We start from the raw sequence: 17,765 nt of genomic DNA, 5'->3' as shown, positions 1-17,765 counted from the left end.
AGACGTAGGAGCCTGCACCTTCCTCTGTCTGTGTTCCTGTAACGGCCTCCTAGCCAGCCGGGTAGCAGGGAGCTGTTGGAGACAAGCCACTTTGCTTGTTTACTTTGGTTTGGCTTCCAAGTTTGTGGGTGGGAGGCCGCCCTGACCCCACTGACGCGCAGCCTTTCCTGGCCCCTGCGCCCAGAAGTGCAGGGTGGCCCCACTTCCTGAGGAGCTGGTGGTCCGGTCGGGAAAGGTGACTAGACAAGAAGTGGCAGTAACAAGCCAGTAACGCAATTTAACCATCAGGAGAGAGTCAGGCTACACTGTCATCCCACAACTTGGCCCTCACTCGGTGCCTGACGCTGGGGCATTCTGATGAACGGAGCAGGCTCAGCTCCCAGAGCTTTTCAGAAAACCAAACACGCCTGGAACCCACTGGATTGGCGCCGAGAGGAGGCGGGCACCCTGTGAGATGGGGGCTCAGGAGCGCCCAGGTGTGCCAGGCCAGAAGGAAAGCGTGGAGAGGGGGCAGGGGTGGACTGGGGCTGGAGAAGGGTGGTGGGTGTGCCTGAGAGCAGCTACTAGGTGCTAGGTACTAGGTACTAGGTGCTAGGCACTAGGTACTAGGTACTAGGAGGCGATGCCAAGCAGGCGGGTGACTGAGTAGATGTATCGAGAGCTCTGTTCTGTTTCCCACCTTCCTTCAGGTGGCGAGGGGGTGAGGGCTGGCCTCGCCATGGGAGGAATGGCTGTGTAGCCACAGCACGCTCTTTAATCTCCCGGCCTTGGCTTACCCTCCTGGGATTACTTTGCAGACTTGAGAGGTGGCGCGTGCAAAGATCTCAGCTCAGTGCTAGGTGCGTGGTAAGAGCTCAGCATGCAGCCTCGCTCCTGCGATGACTGTTAAGCCGGTACAGCCTGTGGTGGCGAAAAGTCTTTAATGAGTCTTAGTTTATTGAGTGAAAATTCGGCTTACAAAACAGTGTCCTGTTGTAAAGCCCTGTGTGTGTAAACGTGTATGTGCCACCCTGAAGGCCAAGGAGGTGGCGAGATTGGGTGTGGCTTTTACTTTTCTTTGATGTTCGGGTTGCACAGTTGTCATATTGGTTTCTAGTTACAGAAATGTTATTAGAAAATATAGTTCAAGAATATGCTGCTGTTCTCGTGTGTGTGTGTGTGTGTGTTCATGTTCACACATGACTGGAGTTTGGGGCGTTGGATCAGCAGAGCAAGGGGCACTGAGGGGGTCCCCAGGGAGGTGGGTCTGTCCCAGGAAGCGGCCATGGGCGGCTAGCAGGCAGGTGTGCTGACACGGGTTCTCCTCTGTCCCCAGATGACAGGATCTGCTCACCGCCCTTCATGGAGCTCACGAGCCTGTGCGGGGATGACACCATGCGGCTCCTGGAGAAGAACGGCCTGGAGTTCCCATTCAGTATGTACCGCACCCAGGGCTCCACTGGGCGGGCGGGCATGTGGGCGTGCGGGGTGGGCCATCGCCTGGCGGGGCTGTCTATGGCCCCCCTGGCCTCACACTCTTAGAGGATGCAGGACGGCCTTGGCTGCTGGGGAAGGCGTGGCCATGGGTCGCGCCCCCACGCACACTGTGGACGTGGGTCCTGGGAGGGTGTGGACAGAGAGGCTCTTCTGCCTGGCCTGGCAGCGTCAGTCCAGTTCACCCTGAATGTGGGTGCTGGTCGCTGTCGGTCAGCAGCTCTCTGGTCCCACCTGCACCTTCCCCTGACGGTCTGCAGTTTTGAGTTTCTCCCTGTATCTGCCAGGTCGGCCTTTGTGGATGAATAACCTCACTGATTCTTCTCTGCTTTTCTCTCCCCCACCACCCCACAGTTTGCAAAACCAGAGTGGCTCATGGCACCAACTCTCACGAGGTGAGTGGAAGATTCGATGACAGTTTCTCTGCCCTCCCGCCGGCCACGATGGAGTCTCTGCAGGATCCCGTACCCGCTGCTCCGCTCCCTGACCTGCTTCTGGCTATGGCTGTGTGCTCTGCCTCCAACCTTGGCCCTGTGCCCGTCCTTGTCCCCAAGGCTGGGATGGGTGGGCCTGCCCCTGTCTGAGCCTGAGGGACTCGCGCCCCTGTCTGACCTGTCCACAGCTTTCCATCCTTGGGCCCGTCGGTCATTACTCCCTGGGTGCCTGTTTTGTGCCAGGCACCGGGCTGGGCCCCACTGACGGCTATTGACTGAAGAACTCCTGTCACTGCCGCAAGGATCTGCCATTCCTACGGAATTTAGCAAAGGGGAGGGAGGAAGAAAGGGTACCCTACCCGCAGTACGCACTGGTCGTCCACCCCCTCATCCATTCTTTCATTCACCCACGGTCATTCCTGACCCTGCCTTGGGTGCCAGGGGAAAGGATGCATGAGACGCGAGTCCTGCCCTAGCCGGGGGGACAGAGTCCCAGAGGCAGAGAGCGCCAGTGAGATGTAGTGCAGGAGGTGAGCAAGGGGGCCTCCTGGGGCGAGAGGAGTAGACTCCCAGGCAGGGGCCCCACTGGGTCTGTTGCCCTCATGCCCTTGGGACCCACACCTAGGACATGGATTTCAACGCCACCCCCACCTGCCTTTGACGCCTTCAGGGGCCCACCCAGCCTGATGACCTCCCTGTTAGGCACGTGGGAGGGAAGACACACTGGGCCATAGACGTGTGCGCCACCGAGAAGGCCCTGTGGGAGAGAGAGCCTGACCCTGGCAGCCCCACTGGCAGAAATGCTCCCAAGACCTTATGACTAAACATGGACAATCTGGCAGCTGGGCCCTGTAGAAGGTTTAGGCAGTGCCCTTTCTCCCTGGCATGTATGTGTAAGGAAACATCTGTAAACAGACCTTGTATGTATGCTGTGGTACATGCCGTGATGGCACTGTAAGGCCGAGGGGCACCTCTGCTCGTGGGAAGGAATTTGGGGACAGGAAATCATGGCCTGCCGCAAAGGTCAGCTGTCTCCTAAGGCTGGAGCCTTCCTCCCCGTGGAGCCTTCCCCGTCTAGGCCTGCCTGGGCTCCGTGCCAGGTTCCAGGAGGGAGCAGCCAGATGGTGTCCCCAGATCCCACACTGCCCTCACGGACACCAGCACCCACCTGCCAACCTCCACCTGGCCCTTTTCACCACCAAGCACTTCCTCTGTTTGTCAGGGCCTGGCGGTGCCAGGATGGAAGGGTGACCCCAGTCATCAGTGTCATTAGATAGACCAGGCTGATCAGAACAGGTCCGCCTCCGGGGAGGGAGCCACTGCTGCCATTTACACAGGAATGTAGGAATCACACAGACCTGGGACTCGGCCTGGCTCTGTGCACTGTCAGCTGTGTGACTTTGGGCAGATTACCCAGCCTCTCTGAATGTCTGTCCCTCACTGTAACTGGGGCTATGATGGGGGTGATGAAGGATAAGGGAGTTGCTGCATGTCCTGCGTGGGGCCTGGCACAGGAAGTGTTCGCTACACCTGCTGGGTCATTGCAGAAGGGGGCTGAATCCAGGTGAGCTCCCTCCTTGGGGGGAGTCTCGACCCTCAGGTGTGGGGCCGGCACCTTCAATAGAGGTCATTTCACCCCACGGTCCAGCTGTCAAGCCTAGCTTCACGACATGCACACGTGTTCCCCACCCCCACCCCGTGTCCCGTTTGAGGGAGGGGCTCCTGTCCTCCTGAGTAGGGGAGCTGGAGAGTTGGAGACCCCCAGGGGGCTCCACAGCGTGGGAGGCTCTCCACAGCATGAGCCTGGGGCGGGGGTCCAGGCCCCTCACCTATTCAGGGGTGCTTGGGGATGCTGAGTGCCGCGAGGAGGACCCCCTGGTTGTGTCCTATTCAACCTCCACAGGCACCTGTGCACGTGACCGGTATGTTCATGGCACTGTTTGGGTTTTTGTTATGTTTTTAACCAGTGCAAGCACACTGGTTTGTTCCACAGTGAACTATCCCCCCACTCTTTTTAAACCACTGAACCAACGCTCAAAGCCCCCCTGCTGCCGCCCCCTGATGGTTGATGCTACTTTACAGGTGAGGAAAACGGAGCTTAAACAGCCAAGACCCCCGCCTGCACTTATGCAGTGAGGCTGGAGCTGGGGCTTGAACTCATATCGGCCTCTCTTACTGTCTGTTACTGTCATCAGCAGACTAAGGAGACAGTCACTGCAGGGGACACACACACACACACTCACAGTGTTTGCCCATGTAGCCTGGGTCTTTACTTCTGCCCTGTCCAGCTGATCCACCAGGCACATTGGGGTGTCATTCAGTGACAGTTGACGTGAGGGGCAGCCGCCGGTGCAGGCAGCCAGCTGTCCAGGCCCTGTTATCCCCTCCCAGCAGCCCCAGGCATCTGGTGGCCCCTTCCTGGGGCCTGTGGGCTGGGGGATGAGCTGTGCCCCCAGCACTACTGGCTGGCTCGAGTGGGCCCTGGGCAGACCCAGCCTCAGCCAAAGTGGAGAGGCTTTCTCTAGCAGTCCCCCTGCCCTCCCTACATCAGTCTCCTTCCTACCAGACTTGCTTGTTGGGGACCTTTGTCCCCAGAGGAGTCAGGGACTGGAGTCGCATGTTCCTGTTTTCCAGGTGTCAGTGTGACTCACTCAGTGTGTAAGAGGTCAGGGCTGTGTGCTGGGCATACCCAGTCCCATTTCAGGCTCTGTCACTTGCCAGCAAGCCACTGAGCTTCTCAGGGCCTCAGTTTCCTCATCTGTAAAAGGGGCGTAACAGTGCCCACCTCAGAGGTGCATTGTGGGGACGACACAAGGTGACTCACATAAACACGTCACAAGTGCTCAACCAGAGGCCTTGATCCCAGGCCTCCCAACTCCTGATCCATAGTCTTCTGCTTCCTGCCTCCCCCTCCTGGGTCTTTGTGGAGAAACATCTAAGGATGTCACAAGGGTTGAGTAGTGCACAACCAGGGGGTCCCGTGCCCTGGACTGCAGTGCGAATAGCACAGCCAGCTCACCCCTACATGGCAAAGCTGACGTGCATGTTTCCAAACCCCTACAGCAGGAGTACATTGACCCCCAGGGGTTCTTCCCGAGTCCCACTCCACTCACCCTGGCTTGAGACTCTTCCTGGGGAGTCCTCATGCCCTGGGACCAGGGCTGGGTCTTGGTGGCAATGACAGGTGGTACACCCCTGTGTCTGAGGCAGGAGGGATGGTGGCCTGACAGCGGCCTTGGCCCCTTGTCTTCCCAGATGGCCATCGTGTTCAACCAGGAGGGCCTGAGCGCCATCCAGCCGCCCTGCGTGGTCCAGAATTTCATCAACCACAATGCCGTCCTGTACAAAGTGTTTGTGGTCGGCGAGTCCTACACAGTGGTCCAGAGGCCATCACTCAAGAACTTCTCCGCGGGGACATCAGGTAAGCAAACTAGAACCGGCTCAGGCTGCCCCGAGCTTGGGGCCCAGCGGGGACATGGCACTAACCCCTGCCACCCGAGTTGTCTCTGGAGGGGGAAGCGATGGTCTGAAGGCTGAAGAATTGTGTGCAGTAAAGAGGTCTTGGAGAACGAGTAGAAAACCCCGTCCATCAGGTCGATGTAGGGGCTCCATCCATCTGAACCACTGTAAACTCGAGGAAGCCCCTGAAAATCTGTACCCAGGTCATTTCCCAGGGCCCTGTGCAATGAGACTCAGGAGGGACACGCTGGAATGGACGATTGACCTTTTGGGAAAGGGGGGGTGGGCTTGTATTTTGAGGGCCAGAGCACTGACAGCTTTGTGACTTCTCCTTTTTCCAAGTGGGGAAACACCGAGTTACTGGGTGCTTTTGCAGCCAGTGAGGTAAATGCGTGTTCCATTACCGGTCAGCACGCAGGGCCACGGGGCTTCCTAGCTGTGGGACCTCGGGCAGCCAGAGGGGGCACGGTCAGCCCCAGTATGCCCCCTCACGGGTGAGGGCCGCATCAGCGAGTGTGTCAGATCAGTGGGCGATGATGGTCCTATGTCGCTCTGATGTCACAAGGTGATGGCATTTGCAGGTTGCTGCTGTCATTTGGGGCATGTGAGGAGTCTTCTAGGGAGGCTGGTGGCTGCACAAGTTCAGCTTTTCTTCAGCTGCTCACCTGAGACCTGGTGACCTTTTGCCATTTCAAAATTGACACTAAGAGAAGGGACTTGCTGGTAATGTGGCACTAAGAGAAGGGACTTGCTGGTAATGTGGCTGCTCAAAAGAATGTCCTAGTGGTTCCAGAGGCATCTCCAAGGCACGTTGAGGGCACCTTGGGAACAGTGGCAGCGTCTGTGGAATAGGCATGGTTTGCAACAGGCCCCTTGGAGGACGCTGGACTGCCCTAGTGTGGTTCGCACAAGCTCACTGTGCACTGATCTCTGCAGGGGAAACCCGCCGTCACTACAGGGTATACGCAGGCTGCGTAATCTCCCTCTGAGCCAAGCAAACAGATGTGTCTTCCAAAAATCCCTCTGTTGGGACTGCCTGTCACCATCCGCTCTTCATGGCTTCAGGCCACTGTCTTAAATGAAGTTCAGCTGTTCTTACCATCCTCTCAGCTGTTCTACTAGCGCAGCACAACACAGAGAGCAGACACTTTGGAAATGTGTGTCTGTTTTCACTTCCCTTTGGGGTGCAGGCGGTCTTCCAGCCAGGAGTGGGGCTCCAGGACATGAGGCTATTTTCAGGGTTTAGGACATACCCCTCTTCACCCTGGTCCCAGCCCCCGCCCACGGGGATCACCTGTGGGTAGGGGACGAATGTCTGCAGGGGTCCTTTTGTATGTGACTGTTTATTGGCAAGAGGCATTCTTATAAATTGTGGGCCGGAAGAGGCTATTTTTTTTAAATTCTCTATTATTTTCCTTATTTTTAAAAGAAATGTGCTTTAAATCTTTGGGAAATACACTAGATTAAGAGTACTTACACCATATGTAGTCTCCTTTCTGTTTATTTATTTACTTATTTATTCATTACCAAAAATCACTCCACCTTTTAAAGAAATTTACCACGATTTGCTTCCTTTCCACATAAAAAGTGTTCCTTTTTTTTTCTTTTTTCTCCCGGATGCAAAATGCTAGGCCAGTTTCCGGCAGGACCAGGCTCTGTGTCCTGTGTCTCAGGACGGGGCCTCTGTACTGTGTGTCTTCCCGTGGCCGTTTCCAGGTTGTCAATTTGCCATAAAATGCAGACCTGGGCTGAATAAATGAGCAGATAAACACACTGAGATGACGGAGAAATGTTTATTTTGCTCAGGAGAGCTGAGTAACTTTCAGCATGTCCATTATCCATCCCTAAAGCTACTTGCATGTCTGCCATCTTCAGGACACCGTCCAGGGAGCTGGCATGGTCTTTGTTCTTTTTACACGTGCATCCTCTTTCCAGAGGAGAAGCTCAACCTGACAGCGGCCCTTTAAGCTTGACCGATTGAGCAGGAGCCTTGGGGCTCTGGGCTCTTTCCAGCCCCCTCCCCGCCCAGTTTCCTGGTGCCCGTTGCCCAGTGTGGCGGCCCTGGCTTCCGCTTTGATGCTGAGCAGGATTCTTCTGGACCCAGGGTGGAGGGGCAGCAGCCTTCCCTCCACAGCTGCCCTGCTCTTTGGATTCTCAGGTGCACTTTGGTTTTGATGTGTTACTGTCTCAGAAGTCAGATGTGTCCCACAGCCAGCGGCATCCTGCAGTTGCCTCTGCTGGAACTGAAGTCAGGTTCTTACAGAGGGGTTGATGCCGGCCTGTGCCAGCCACCGAGAACACTTGTATTCTCTGCCTCTGGTTCAGTCTTGGGGAGACTGCACCCCTCTCTCCACCCAATGCCATGGTCAAGATGGGCCCCTTTCTCTGCTCCTCCTTCTGTGCAGTGGTGTTTCTTGTTTTCTTTACTCTGCAGACACAGCACCTCTCACATCCTGGGCCCTTTAGCCTTAGGGGTACATAAAAGAAGGGTACTATACTGACCACACAGAGCAGGGTCGGCAGGCTTTTTCTGCAAAAGCCCAGATAGTAAATATTTTCAGCTCTACCACAGTTATTTAATACCGCAGTTGTAGCATAAAATACTGTAGATGCTGTGTAAATGAACGGGCATGGCTGTGTTTCAATAAAACTTTATTCACAAACGCAGGTGGCAGGCCAGATCTGATCTGCAGTCTCTAGTTAGCCATGCTCTCACTTAGCGCCTCTGAGGTTTGATAAATGCCATATTCCCTTAAACCTGCCATGCGCCCAGCCCTGTGTGTGGGACCCAGCATGGCACTAGTCAGCCACATGTCTTGCCCTCATGTACTTATATGTTAGTGTGAGAAACCACACACCAGGGAAGAAATAATAAAAGGATTACTTGTGGCACAAGTAATCCTAGGGCATCGCTGGGTGAGGGGAGCTACTTGGACAGGGCGGCCAGGAGGGATGGTGGACTGACAGAGGCCTTGTCCCTTTGTCTGGCCCCAGTGCAGAGGTGACACGTATATGGGGACTGAAACAAGACCTGGGCCACCGTCGGCAGCACTGTGACATCTCCCCACCCCTTGCCCCAGAGAGAGACATGAAGATTAGGCAAAAGGGGCGAAAGAAAGTGTGGCTGTAGCTCATGGCTGCACCACTGCGTTACTGGATATTCGGGGGCTAATCCTGTCATCTACTCTTCTTGTTTTAAACCTGTTCTCATTTGTAAATTGGGGACAAAAACATGCATATTCCTCTCATTGCCCTCCCTCCCCTGCAGGAAGGTGGTGATGGTCCTTCACCCGGGCTCTGTGTGTCTCGGGACCAGTCCAGGAACAGAGTAGATGGGGTCCTCCAAATCCGGGGAGTTCCTGCAATCAGAGTGCAAGGGCCTGGCCAGGTCTATTTTTAGAAGGTCTGGGTATCTTACAGCTGCCCAAGGAGCTGGCGTCAAGGGTCACTCTGACCCATCTCGGCTTCCCAGTCTCCTGGGTCAGCAGCTTCCAACCATTGCCACTCCCTCCGGCCCCTGCTCAGCCTGCCTGTGGGGCATGTGAGCAGACGGCGGCTCTCCTGGCCTGCCCTGAACAGTCCTCCGGCCATAGCCCCAGGGCGGGGTTAGCCAAGAGGAGACGAGTTCCCTTTGAAATGAGCCACACTTTGGATGGATCTTGTTGCCACAAGAAGCTGTTGCGGGACATGGTGCGACTAAGCACCCATGGTGTCCCCTTGTGGCTCCGGCAGGCTTTCCAGTCTGCCTGAACTTGCGTCCTCCTGCTCTGGCTGGCCTTTCACCCCCAAGGCCACTCTGCCACGCTGGACACTGCCCTTGGCCACCCCTGGTGTGGGAGGGAGGTGCCCTGAGCTCCGTGGGGCTGGGCCAGGCTGGGGTTCAGGGTCAGTACCTGCAGACGGCCAGAATGCCCATCCCACCACCTCGAGCCCAGCTCCGGCCTGTGGTCCACGGGGCTTGCCGCCCCCAAGGCTCACTCTTCTTGCCAGGCGGCTCCCAGAGTAGAGATCGGTGGAGCTGCTTGGCGCAAGTCCTGCAGGGTGTTTATTTTCCCCAGGCTCCTCCCCAGGACCATCTCTCGTTCCCCCGGTCTGGACTGGCTCTGGTCGGAGCTGCGGGAGGCCTGTCGGGCACACCAGGGCAGCAAGGGGCCTGTGTGCCCCGCTAGCGGGAAGGACGCCAGGTACACCTCAGCGCCGGCCTGCTTGTCCTCCGCCACGTCACCTCCTCGTGCATGATTGTTGCGTCGCTGTAGTCCTAGAGTTGGCGAGGGTCGTTGGCAACCAGAGGAAGTGCCCGCCCGGCACACGGTGGTGCTCAGCTAGGGCCCTCTCGGTCCTGCACTCAGGGACCTGGGTCCCAGGGATGAGCAAAGTGCCCTGGGGGTCGGGCCACCTGAGGGCTCGTGGCCCAGGCCACGCTTGGGGGCGGAGCATGGGATGGTGATGGGCAGCCTTCTCCAGAATCCGGCCTGAGGCTCCTGGTTTTGCGACTCTTGCATTCGTGTGTCCACACCTCCAAGTGCTCAAGGACATGTTTCCTACCGGCTGGCCGGCCGGCCTTTCCTCTGTAAGGGATGAATGAACAAACCGAGCGCTCATCGCTCCCATTATTCTTGGGTTCTGTCTGCTCTCCGGGTGCCCCCATGAGGTTGGGGGACACGGAGCGCGGTGGAGGCTGGCACGGATCAGGAGTATGTGGTGGGAGGAGTGGAGGGTATTCAGGGGGCTGTGCCAGCTTTCAAAGCCAAACGGATTATTCTGTGTGCCTTCTTGGATGTTTCCTATGGAAGCCCATGTCCTTATTTCCTATTTTTTCCTTAAATAGTTGGGAAACAGCAGAACCCTTTGTATTTTTAAATACTCATGTGCCAAGTGGTAACCAGGCCATTTCTCAAGTGCCCCCCGGGAAAGGAGTCCATGGGTAGACAGCGGGAGGGTTTGGGTAAAATGGAATCACTGGACCTCTTCATCCTAGACCGTTGCTACTTGGGTCCGCAGCATTTCCTTCTCACTTAGCCACACACCCCAGCCCCCTTGGTGCTGCCATGTCCATAAAACACACTAGACACACTTTGGGAAAGGAGCCTTAGGTATTGGGGGAAACCAGATCTGCTAAGGCTCATTAAGCCAATCACTTTTATACGGGAAGAAGAATTGAAGCAGCAGCCCTGATTGGGCATGGGTCCGACCACGGTATAGTGTCTCTTTGGGCTGGGGGTGCCCAGCTCACTGGGGCCCCAGGTGGCTGCTGCTGGACACTGAGCCTGAAGGCAGCCGTGGCCGCCGTCACCGGTGGCTGGGGAGGTGCTGCCCCCTGGTGTCGGGCGGTGGAGTCACCATCCTTTCTTTGGGCTCCTAACTGGCTTCTCTGTTTGCCTTTTCAGACCGTGAATCCATCTTCTTCAACAGCCACAACGTGTCCAAGCCGGAGTCATCATCGGTCCTGACTGAGGTATGTCTTTCCCACCGCGGTGGCCTGGTGTAAGCCTGTTGTGGGGGTGCTGACAGGGCTGAGCTCTCCAACAGGGCAGGGTGGGAGGCACCTCGGCCCCATCTCAGGGCCCTGGGAGGTCCCAAAGACCCCTCCTCGTTGCTTGCATCGGGCTTTCGTGCTGATAACCGTCATGGCCACGCCCGCTCACCACTAGGTTACTCCAGATGGGAGGTTTTCTGACTTCTCCCAGCATGAGGAAATCCCCCAATCAGGAGGAATTGGGGGACCTGCTTTTTACTGACTTAAATAAAGGGGTGGGAGGCAGCACCATCGTGTTTCCCATTTACTTGCCTTGTCCATGGGAGTGCAGTAAGCATTTATTACGAGCCTGCTGTTACTTCTGTGGGTGCTGGGACGGCTCACGGGGGCCGGGCTCAGGGTTGCTGTGTGTCAGGCTTCCTCCTGGCTGCCTTGCGGCATCACACCCAGGCCCCAAACAGGCCACGCAGGGGCAGGTGGGCAACTCCACTTTCCCGAGGGGTAAGGCTATGCTCAGTGAGGCTGAGGAGCTGCTTCGTGTTCACAGGGCTGTTCGCCCAGATCCATCCGATTCCAGAAATTTAGGACTTCTTATCTCTCTGTGGAGCAGTTAAAAATTGCCATGAGGTCACCCTCTGCTGTTCCTCCAAGTCCAGAGAACCGGCAGCCTCTATTGCCACTTCCCCTGAACTGGGAGCCCTCTGCTGGGTCTCCCACGCCCCTGAGTCCCAGATGTCCTAGCTGTCCTGGGACTATGTGCCTGTGTCCCCCTCCCTGCCCTGCGCCGGCCTCACCAGCAAGACCCGGAACAGACCCTGGCCTGGCCTCACTGCCTCTGTTTTACCTCAGGGGTTGCCTTATTATTACTTCTGCCCCTGCCCCAGGCTACCTACCCATTTCCTATTTGTTTCTGGTTCCTTCAAGGAGCGAGCTGTGTGCTGAGGGTTTGCCAGACCACAGGCATGGGCAGGGACCTGGAGGGAACACCAGTGCCCTCGAGATGGTGGTAGACGTGTCCCAGGGACAAGTTTCACAGTCGGGGAAGCATGGGGCACAACCAGGTTTCACAGGCGTTTCTCGGCACCTGGCTGTGCGCCTTATAAGATGTAAGTAGGTGTCCTGTGTAAGGAGAGGTTTTCCAGTTTTCTAAGCTTGAGACACTTCAGGTGAGCTCAGTGCCACAGGACTGCCTCTCAGAGACAACAGAGGGCAGTTGGCGTTCCCCAGACTTCCTAAGATGCTGTCCCGGCCAATCCCTTGCACAGAGTGTGGGACTAGAGGCCACTGGGGCTGTTAACTGATGCCAGAGGGTCTCTGTGAGGGCTGTGAGCAAAATGACCCACCCGAAAGTGACCTTGGCTAATCACCTATCCTCCATATGACCTGTTTTTTAATCTGTGAAATGGGAAAGAGTCAGCCTAGGGTTACTTCCGGGGCCTTCTCTCCACCTCTAAGGTGTGCCATCATACCCCCTTCCCAGCCCCCCCCACCTCATCACTGCTGTTCAGGAATCTCGCAGGACAAGATGTGAAAAGAGAAAAGAGAAATGGCAGTCAGCTGTGCCCTCTCCATTTAGGACAAGAGCCCTGCTGCACACCTGCAGGCCAGCCTGGCACAGGCAGCTCCATTCCAGTCCCTTATAATCCTCCGACCCACTGGGGGTCCCTCAAGTCCCCATCTCAGTCTCCTGCGGGGAGCCCTGCCCTGGCCTGAAACCCCCCTCCCTCCCCGGCTGGGTGGCCTGAGGGTGGACCCAGCTCCCACGCAGCTTGCAGGCCCCAAACACTGTATAGCGTATTAATCAGTGAGTGGGCGCTGTCAAGACTGACTGGGGTCAGACCCAAGCTCTCCAGTGTCCCCTGTGTGTGTCCTTGGCAGAGTCCATTTGCCTCTCTGAGCCTTGGTGTCTGCATCCTGCCCCACAGTGGGGTTGTGGGATTCAGGGAGTTGCTAGGACAGTGCCAGGTGTGCAATGTCAGCTGTGACGGGCGAGCCACAGGAACACCGCTCACCCCTCCTTTCTGTTTACGCCCACGGGCAGGGTTTCCATGCCTTTATCTTGTCCTAGGTTGGCTATTTGGTTTCAGATAATCTAAGGGCTTCTGAAGGATTTCTGAGATTCCTTAGCTGAGCTGAGAAGGCGCTTTTGTAAACAGCATGTCACAAGACCTTGTATGAAGCAGCTCTCCTCACTGCTGGGCCTGCACTGCAAGCCTCAAACCTAAGCTTCCTGGACCCTCGGTGTACCCCATTTACCAGGCGAGAAAACAAGACCCAGAAGGGTGCCTTATGGCTCAGAGCCGAGGCATCCACCCACCCAGGTCTCTGAGTTGGGAGGGACCTGGGCCAAGGACCAGTGGCCAAGCTGTTGTTGTGGGCCGAGCCTCTGACTCCTCACAGGTGAGAGTGACTAGAGACATGGGCAGGTGCTAAGTGATGAATGCCTGTCACAGCCAGACTGGCACTGCCCCTTAGAAAGTATTTCTCCCATAAAGTGCCAAGGCAGCATGGTCTTAAGTGTGAGGGTCCCTGCCTGGCGCCGGTGGGGGTCACATGGAGCACGGGTGCTGCCCACGTGGGAGGTCCCTGCTCTGTATGTGTCCATAACTTCCTCATGGGCCATTGCAGTTTCCTGTGCTGGGATAAAGGTCATTTGTCCTTGACGCCCAGGGCTCTGTCCCCGGCCCTCCTGACCCAGCCTCACTTTGAAAAATAAAATTGAGGTGAAATTCGCAAAACATCCTATTAGCTATTTTTAAGTGAACAGTTCACGGTATTAAGTATGTTTGCCGTGTTGCCCAATCACCATCTCTGTCTAATTCCAAAACATTTTCATCACCCCAAAAGGAGACCCCCTCCGCATTTAGCAGTCACTCCCCATTCCCCATTCCTCCCAGCCCCAGGCTGCTTTTTGTCTCTGGCTTTACTTCTTCTGGACCTTTCATGTGTGTGACCTATTGTGTCTGGGTTTTTCACTTGGCCTAATGTTTTCAGTTAACCCACATTGTAGTATTGTATGGCTGAATAATACCGTTTATAGTATCTGTACATCTGTTGATGGACATTTGGGTGTGTCTGCCTTTTCGCTCCTGTGAATAATGTTGCTGTGAACATCTGTGTGCAAGAACTGAATTTATTTTCAGTTTTTTTGGGTACATACCTAGGAGTGGAATTGCTGGCTTATATCATAATTCTGTACTTAACTTTTTGACCTAGCTTTACTTTTATTTCTGCTAGATCAGCCATTCTTCTTCCCCTTTGGCTCCTGAGCCCATGCTTTCAGGACTCTTAGCCTTTATGGAGCCCCTCCTGTGAGCCCTCTTCTGGTTGACACCAGTGATAGGTGCCATCCTTGTCCTGGAATGCAGGTGGAGCCCCTCCTCCCAGCCAGCCATGTGCTGTCCCCACCACATCAATGTCCTCATGGTTCCTCCCAGCAGTCTGGGATGGAAGCCTCATTGGTCCCATTTTGCAGATGAGCAAACTGAGGCATAGAGAGGCCAAGTACTTTTCCCTAAAACCACAGAGCTAGGAAGTCACTGTCAGGATTCCAATCCAGGTACCTCTGACTCTGAATCCTTCCCAGTACAACCTTCCACCTCCTTGGAGACCCTGGCCAGGGACCAAGGTTGAGCCCATGAGGACTTGTGTGCCTGTCCCAGGCCTGCTATGACTGGAGCAGAAAATGAACAGTGTGTGGGGGGAGTTCGGGGACAGTCCACTAGCCCCATGGAGGCTTCACTGAAAGCTGAACTCGGACCCAGGAATCTGGTGGGAGCAGAGCAGCCTCTTTCGGGAAGCCCATTCATGTGGATGTGAGTTCGTGTGGAAACACCAGTTAGCCACTTGTTGCCACTGGGAGATTGAGCCTCACGACCCCCAGTACTGGGTGATACATGATGACCGGTCCGTGGACCCCTCCACTTCACGGTCTTGAGGCTCTGGCAATGGTGGGCCAGTGCCTGACGAAGCTTCCCCCACCCCTCAGCTCTGCTCTGACTGTCCCAGCTCACAGCTCTCTCTGGCAGGTTCTTTGCCTCTGCTGTGCCCTCACCTGGCGCCCAGATCCTTCCTTTCTTCAAGGTCCGGCTCATGCTCTCTGCCCCATAAAGTCTTCCTGGGTTCACAGCAGACTCCATCTCCTTCCTCCCTGCTAAGTCGGTTGGGTTTTAGAGGCTAACAAACCGGGGTACAAATCCAGCCCCGAACTTTTGTGCTGTGCAGCCCTGGACCAGCTCCTGACCCTCTGAGGTTCAGCTGCCCTGTGTGAAGTGCTGGTAATGACACCTGCCTCCCAGGTTGTTATGAGCAGTGGGGGAGGTGATGGGCACTATGCAGCTGGGACCTGGCCCGTCCGCAGGTCTTGAGCGATGGCCGTCCCAGTGCTGACCACGGTGGGTCTGCGCTGCCTCCTTGCCAGAGGCTAAGGCCGGCTTGGGCCCCTCACTGGGGGTCTCTGTGCTGTGGCATTGACCTCCCTGCCCGTGGCCTGACGCCCATGTGTGTCATGTGTCGGCAGCTGGACAAGATCGAGGGTGTGTTTGAGCGGCCAAGTGACGAGGTCATCCGGGAGCTCTCGCGGGCCTTACGGCAGGCGCTGGGCGTGTCACTTTTTGGAATTGATATCATCATCAACAACCAGACGGGACAGCATGCTGTCATCGACATCAATGCCTTCCCAGGTGAGCGACGGGGACCGATGTCCCTGGGCAGGCCAGGGGGCAGGCTCCCCACCCCTGGCTCTCGGTGAGGCCCCCACTAAGCCTGCTGATGGGGTTACGGGGTGTGGGGAGGAGTGACGGAGGTCGGTACTTCCAGCCAGGGAGCAGCATAGCGGTCCTGCACCTTCCTCTCCTGACCCTGCACCTTCCTCTCCTGACCCTGCACCTTCCTCTCCCGACCCTGCACCTTCCTCTCCCGACCCTGCACCTTCCTCTCCCGACCCTGCACCTTCCTCTCCCGACCCTGCACCTTCCTCTCCCGACCCTGCACCTTCCTCTCCCGACCCTGCACCTTCCTCTCCCGACCCTGCACCTTCCTCTCCCGACCCTGCACCTTCCTCTCCCGACCCTGCACCTTCCTCTCCCGACCCTGCACCTTCCTCTCTTGACCCTGCACCTTCCTCTCCCGACCCTGCACCTTCCTCTCCCGACCCTGCACCTTCCTCTCCCGACCCTGCACCTTCCTCTCCCGACCCTGCACCTTCCTCTCCTGACCCTGCACCTTCCTCTCCTGACCCTGCACCTTCCTCTCCTGACCCTGCACCATCCTCTCCTGACCCTGCACCTTCCTCTCCTGACCCTGCACCTTCCTCTCCTGACCCTGCACCTTCCTCTCCTGACCCTGCACCATCCGCGTTGGCCGTTATTGGCCAAATCTCAGCCGACTCTTGGGCCTTTGTAGATTTAAAGAGCTGAAAGGACACTGGAGGGAATGCAGCCCCCACAGGTTTACCTGTAGGGTACTGAGACCGTCAGAGAGGGAGAAATTGTCCCAGGTCACACTGCAGGTTGGTGGCAGGGCCGTGCTTCTTGCCCTCCCCGAGCCACAGTGCTTCTCACTCTCTGCTGAGGCCGTGAAGTGGGGGAAGCACGTGCTGGGTCCTTGTGGCCTGCTGGCACAACCTGGCTCTGCCGAGTGCGCCTACCATGTCACCTCGTCAAGGGGCTCTGGGAGACACCGGCACATGGGACTGCTCAGGGGGTGTTTGCAGCGTGCTTGATGCATGTGTTGTGTGTCCAGTCCCACCCCCCAACCCCTCCTCAGAGAGCATGCAAGTCAGACCCGCCAGCATAACAATTCATAGCCAAGGAGGCTGAGCCCAGTGGACGCTGAGGGAAGGCACAAGAGGAGTGCGTGCCACGCATAGGCCCCAGAGGAGGTGGTACCAGGAGACAGCTCCCATGGGCAGGGCGACACCTCTCCCTGGCCTCTTCCTGCGTGGTTTGTAGCCTGGGTCTAGAGCACTCCTGGGGCCCAACCTGAGGAGTGAGCCCCAAGCACCCTGCACCTGTGGGTTCAAATCCTGGCTCTGCCTTCATGGTCTGTGGTAAGACAAGCCACCTAATGGGACAGTCTCAGTATTCACTTCTGCTCAATGGGTACGGCCGGCGTTCCCTACCTCCCAGAGAGAGGAGATAGCGTTTTCAAAGCCTAGCCCTAAGGGGTGCCCCACACAGCTAGTTCACCTCTCAGACACACTCTTCTGGCCGACATAGAACTCTGGGCACCGAGTGGCCTACACAGCTTTTGGCCAGGTCTGGCGGACCTGAGGGGCCTTCCCCGGCCTCCTGTCCACCCTCAGGCCTACCCACCTCATCAGGAAGCACACACACACACACATGCCTACGTACCTCACCAGGAAGCGTGCACACACACACACACACACACACACACACACACACACACACACACCCCAAGCCTACGTACCTCACCAGGAAGCGCACACACACACACACACACACACACACACACACACCCAAGCCTACGTACCTCACCAGGAAGCGCGCGCACACACACACACACACACACACACACACACCCAAGCCTACGTACCTCACCAGGAAGCGCGCGCACACACACACACACACACACACACACACATACACACACACACGCCGGCCCTTGTCTCAGCACTGCACAGTGGTTGCTGAGGGAACAGCTTACGTTCCCTGGTGTTGGCCTGACGCAGATTCCAGGTCTCCTCCCCTGCTTGTCTCTCTGCCCTGGAAACCCAGCAACGCCTTCTGGGGGCCCCCAAGGGGCCCAGATCCTTCCTGCCCCTGTCCCCCAGTCCCAGGGCTGAGAGAAGCCGAGTCCGAGGATGGGGTGTCCAGCACCACATGGGTATTGAAGGGACAGGCAGGGCCAGAGGGCCTGGTTAAAACCAGGCTCTGCCACATAGGAACTCTGTGTCCTCATCT

General features: G+C 56.8%; 1 protein-coding gene across 3 annotated transcripts in view; it reads left to right on the top strand.

Annotated features, from left to right (window-relative positions):
- The window catches only part of ITPK1 (inositol-tetrakisphosphate 1-kinase), a 155,033-nt gene that overhangs the window by 133,586 nt on the left and 3,682 nt on the right, over nucleotides 1–17,765 (top strand). For 2 of the 3 annotated variants that reach the window (XM_019745416.3, XM_074327024.2), the window contains 5 exons: nucleotides 1,316–1,414; nucleotides 1,828–1,868; nucleotides 5,163–5,328; nucleotides 10,754–10,821; nucleotides 15,362–15,524. In XM_019745416.3, coding sequence (XP_019600975.1) covers nucleotides 1,316–1,414; nucleotides 1,828–1,868; nucleotides 5,163–5,328; nucleotides 10,754–10,821; nucleotides 15,362–15,524 — 537 coding nt within the window. Of the gene's footprint in view, nucleotides 1–1,315; nucleotides 1,415–1,827; nucleotides 1,869–5,162; nucleotides 5,329–9,424; nucleotides 9,551–10,753; nucleotides 10,822–15,361; nucleotides 15,525–17,765 lie in introns of all 3 variants that reach the window. The other variant, XM_074327020.2, reaches the window with a different exon arrangement.

Source organism: Rhinolophus sinicus, chromosome 3, assembly GCF_057876585.1.
Source record: "Rhinolophus sinicus isolate RSI-liver-muscle chromosome 3, RSI-T2T, whole genome shotgun sequence".
NCBI classification, from domain to species: Eukaryota; Metazoa; Chordata; class Mammalia; order Chiroptera; family Rhinolophidae; genus Rhinolophus; species Rhinolophus sinicus.
Note: the sequence above shows the minus strand (reverse complement) of the source record. Positions and strands in the feature narration are given on the sequence as shown.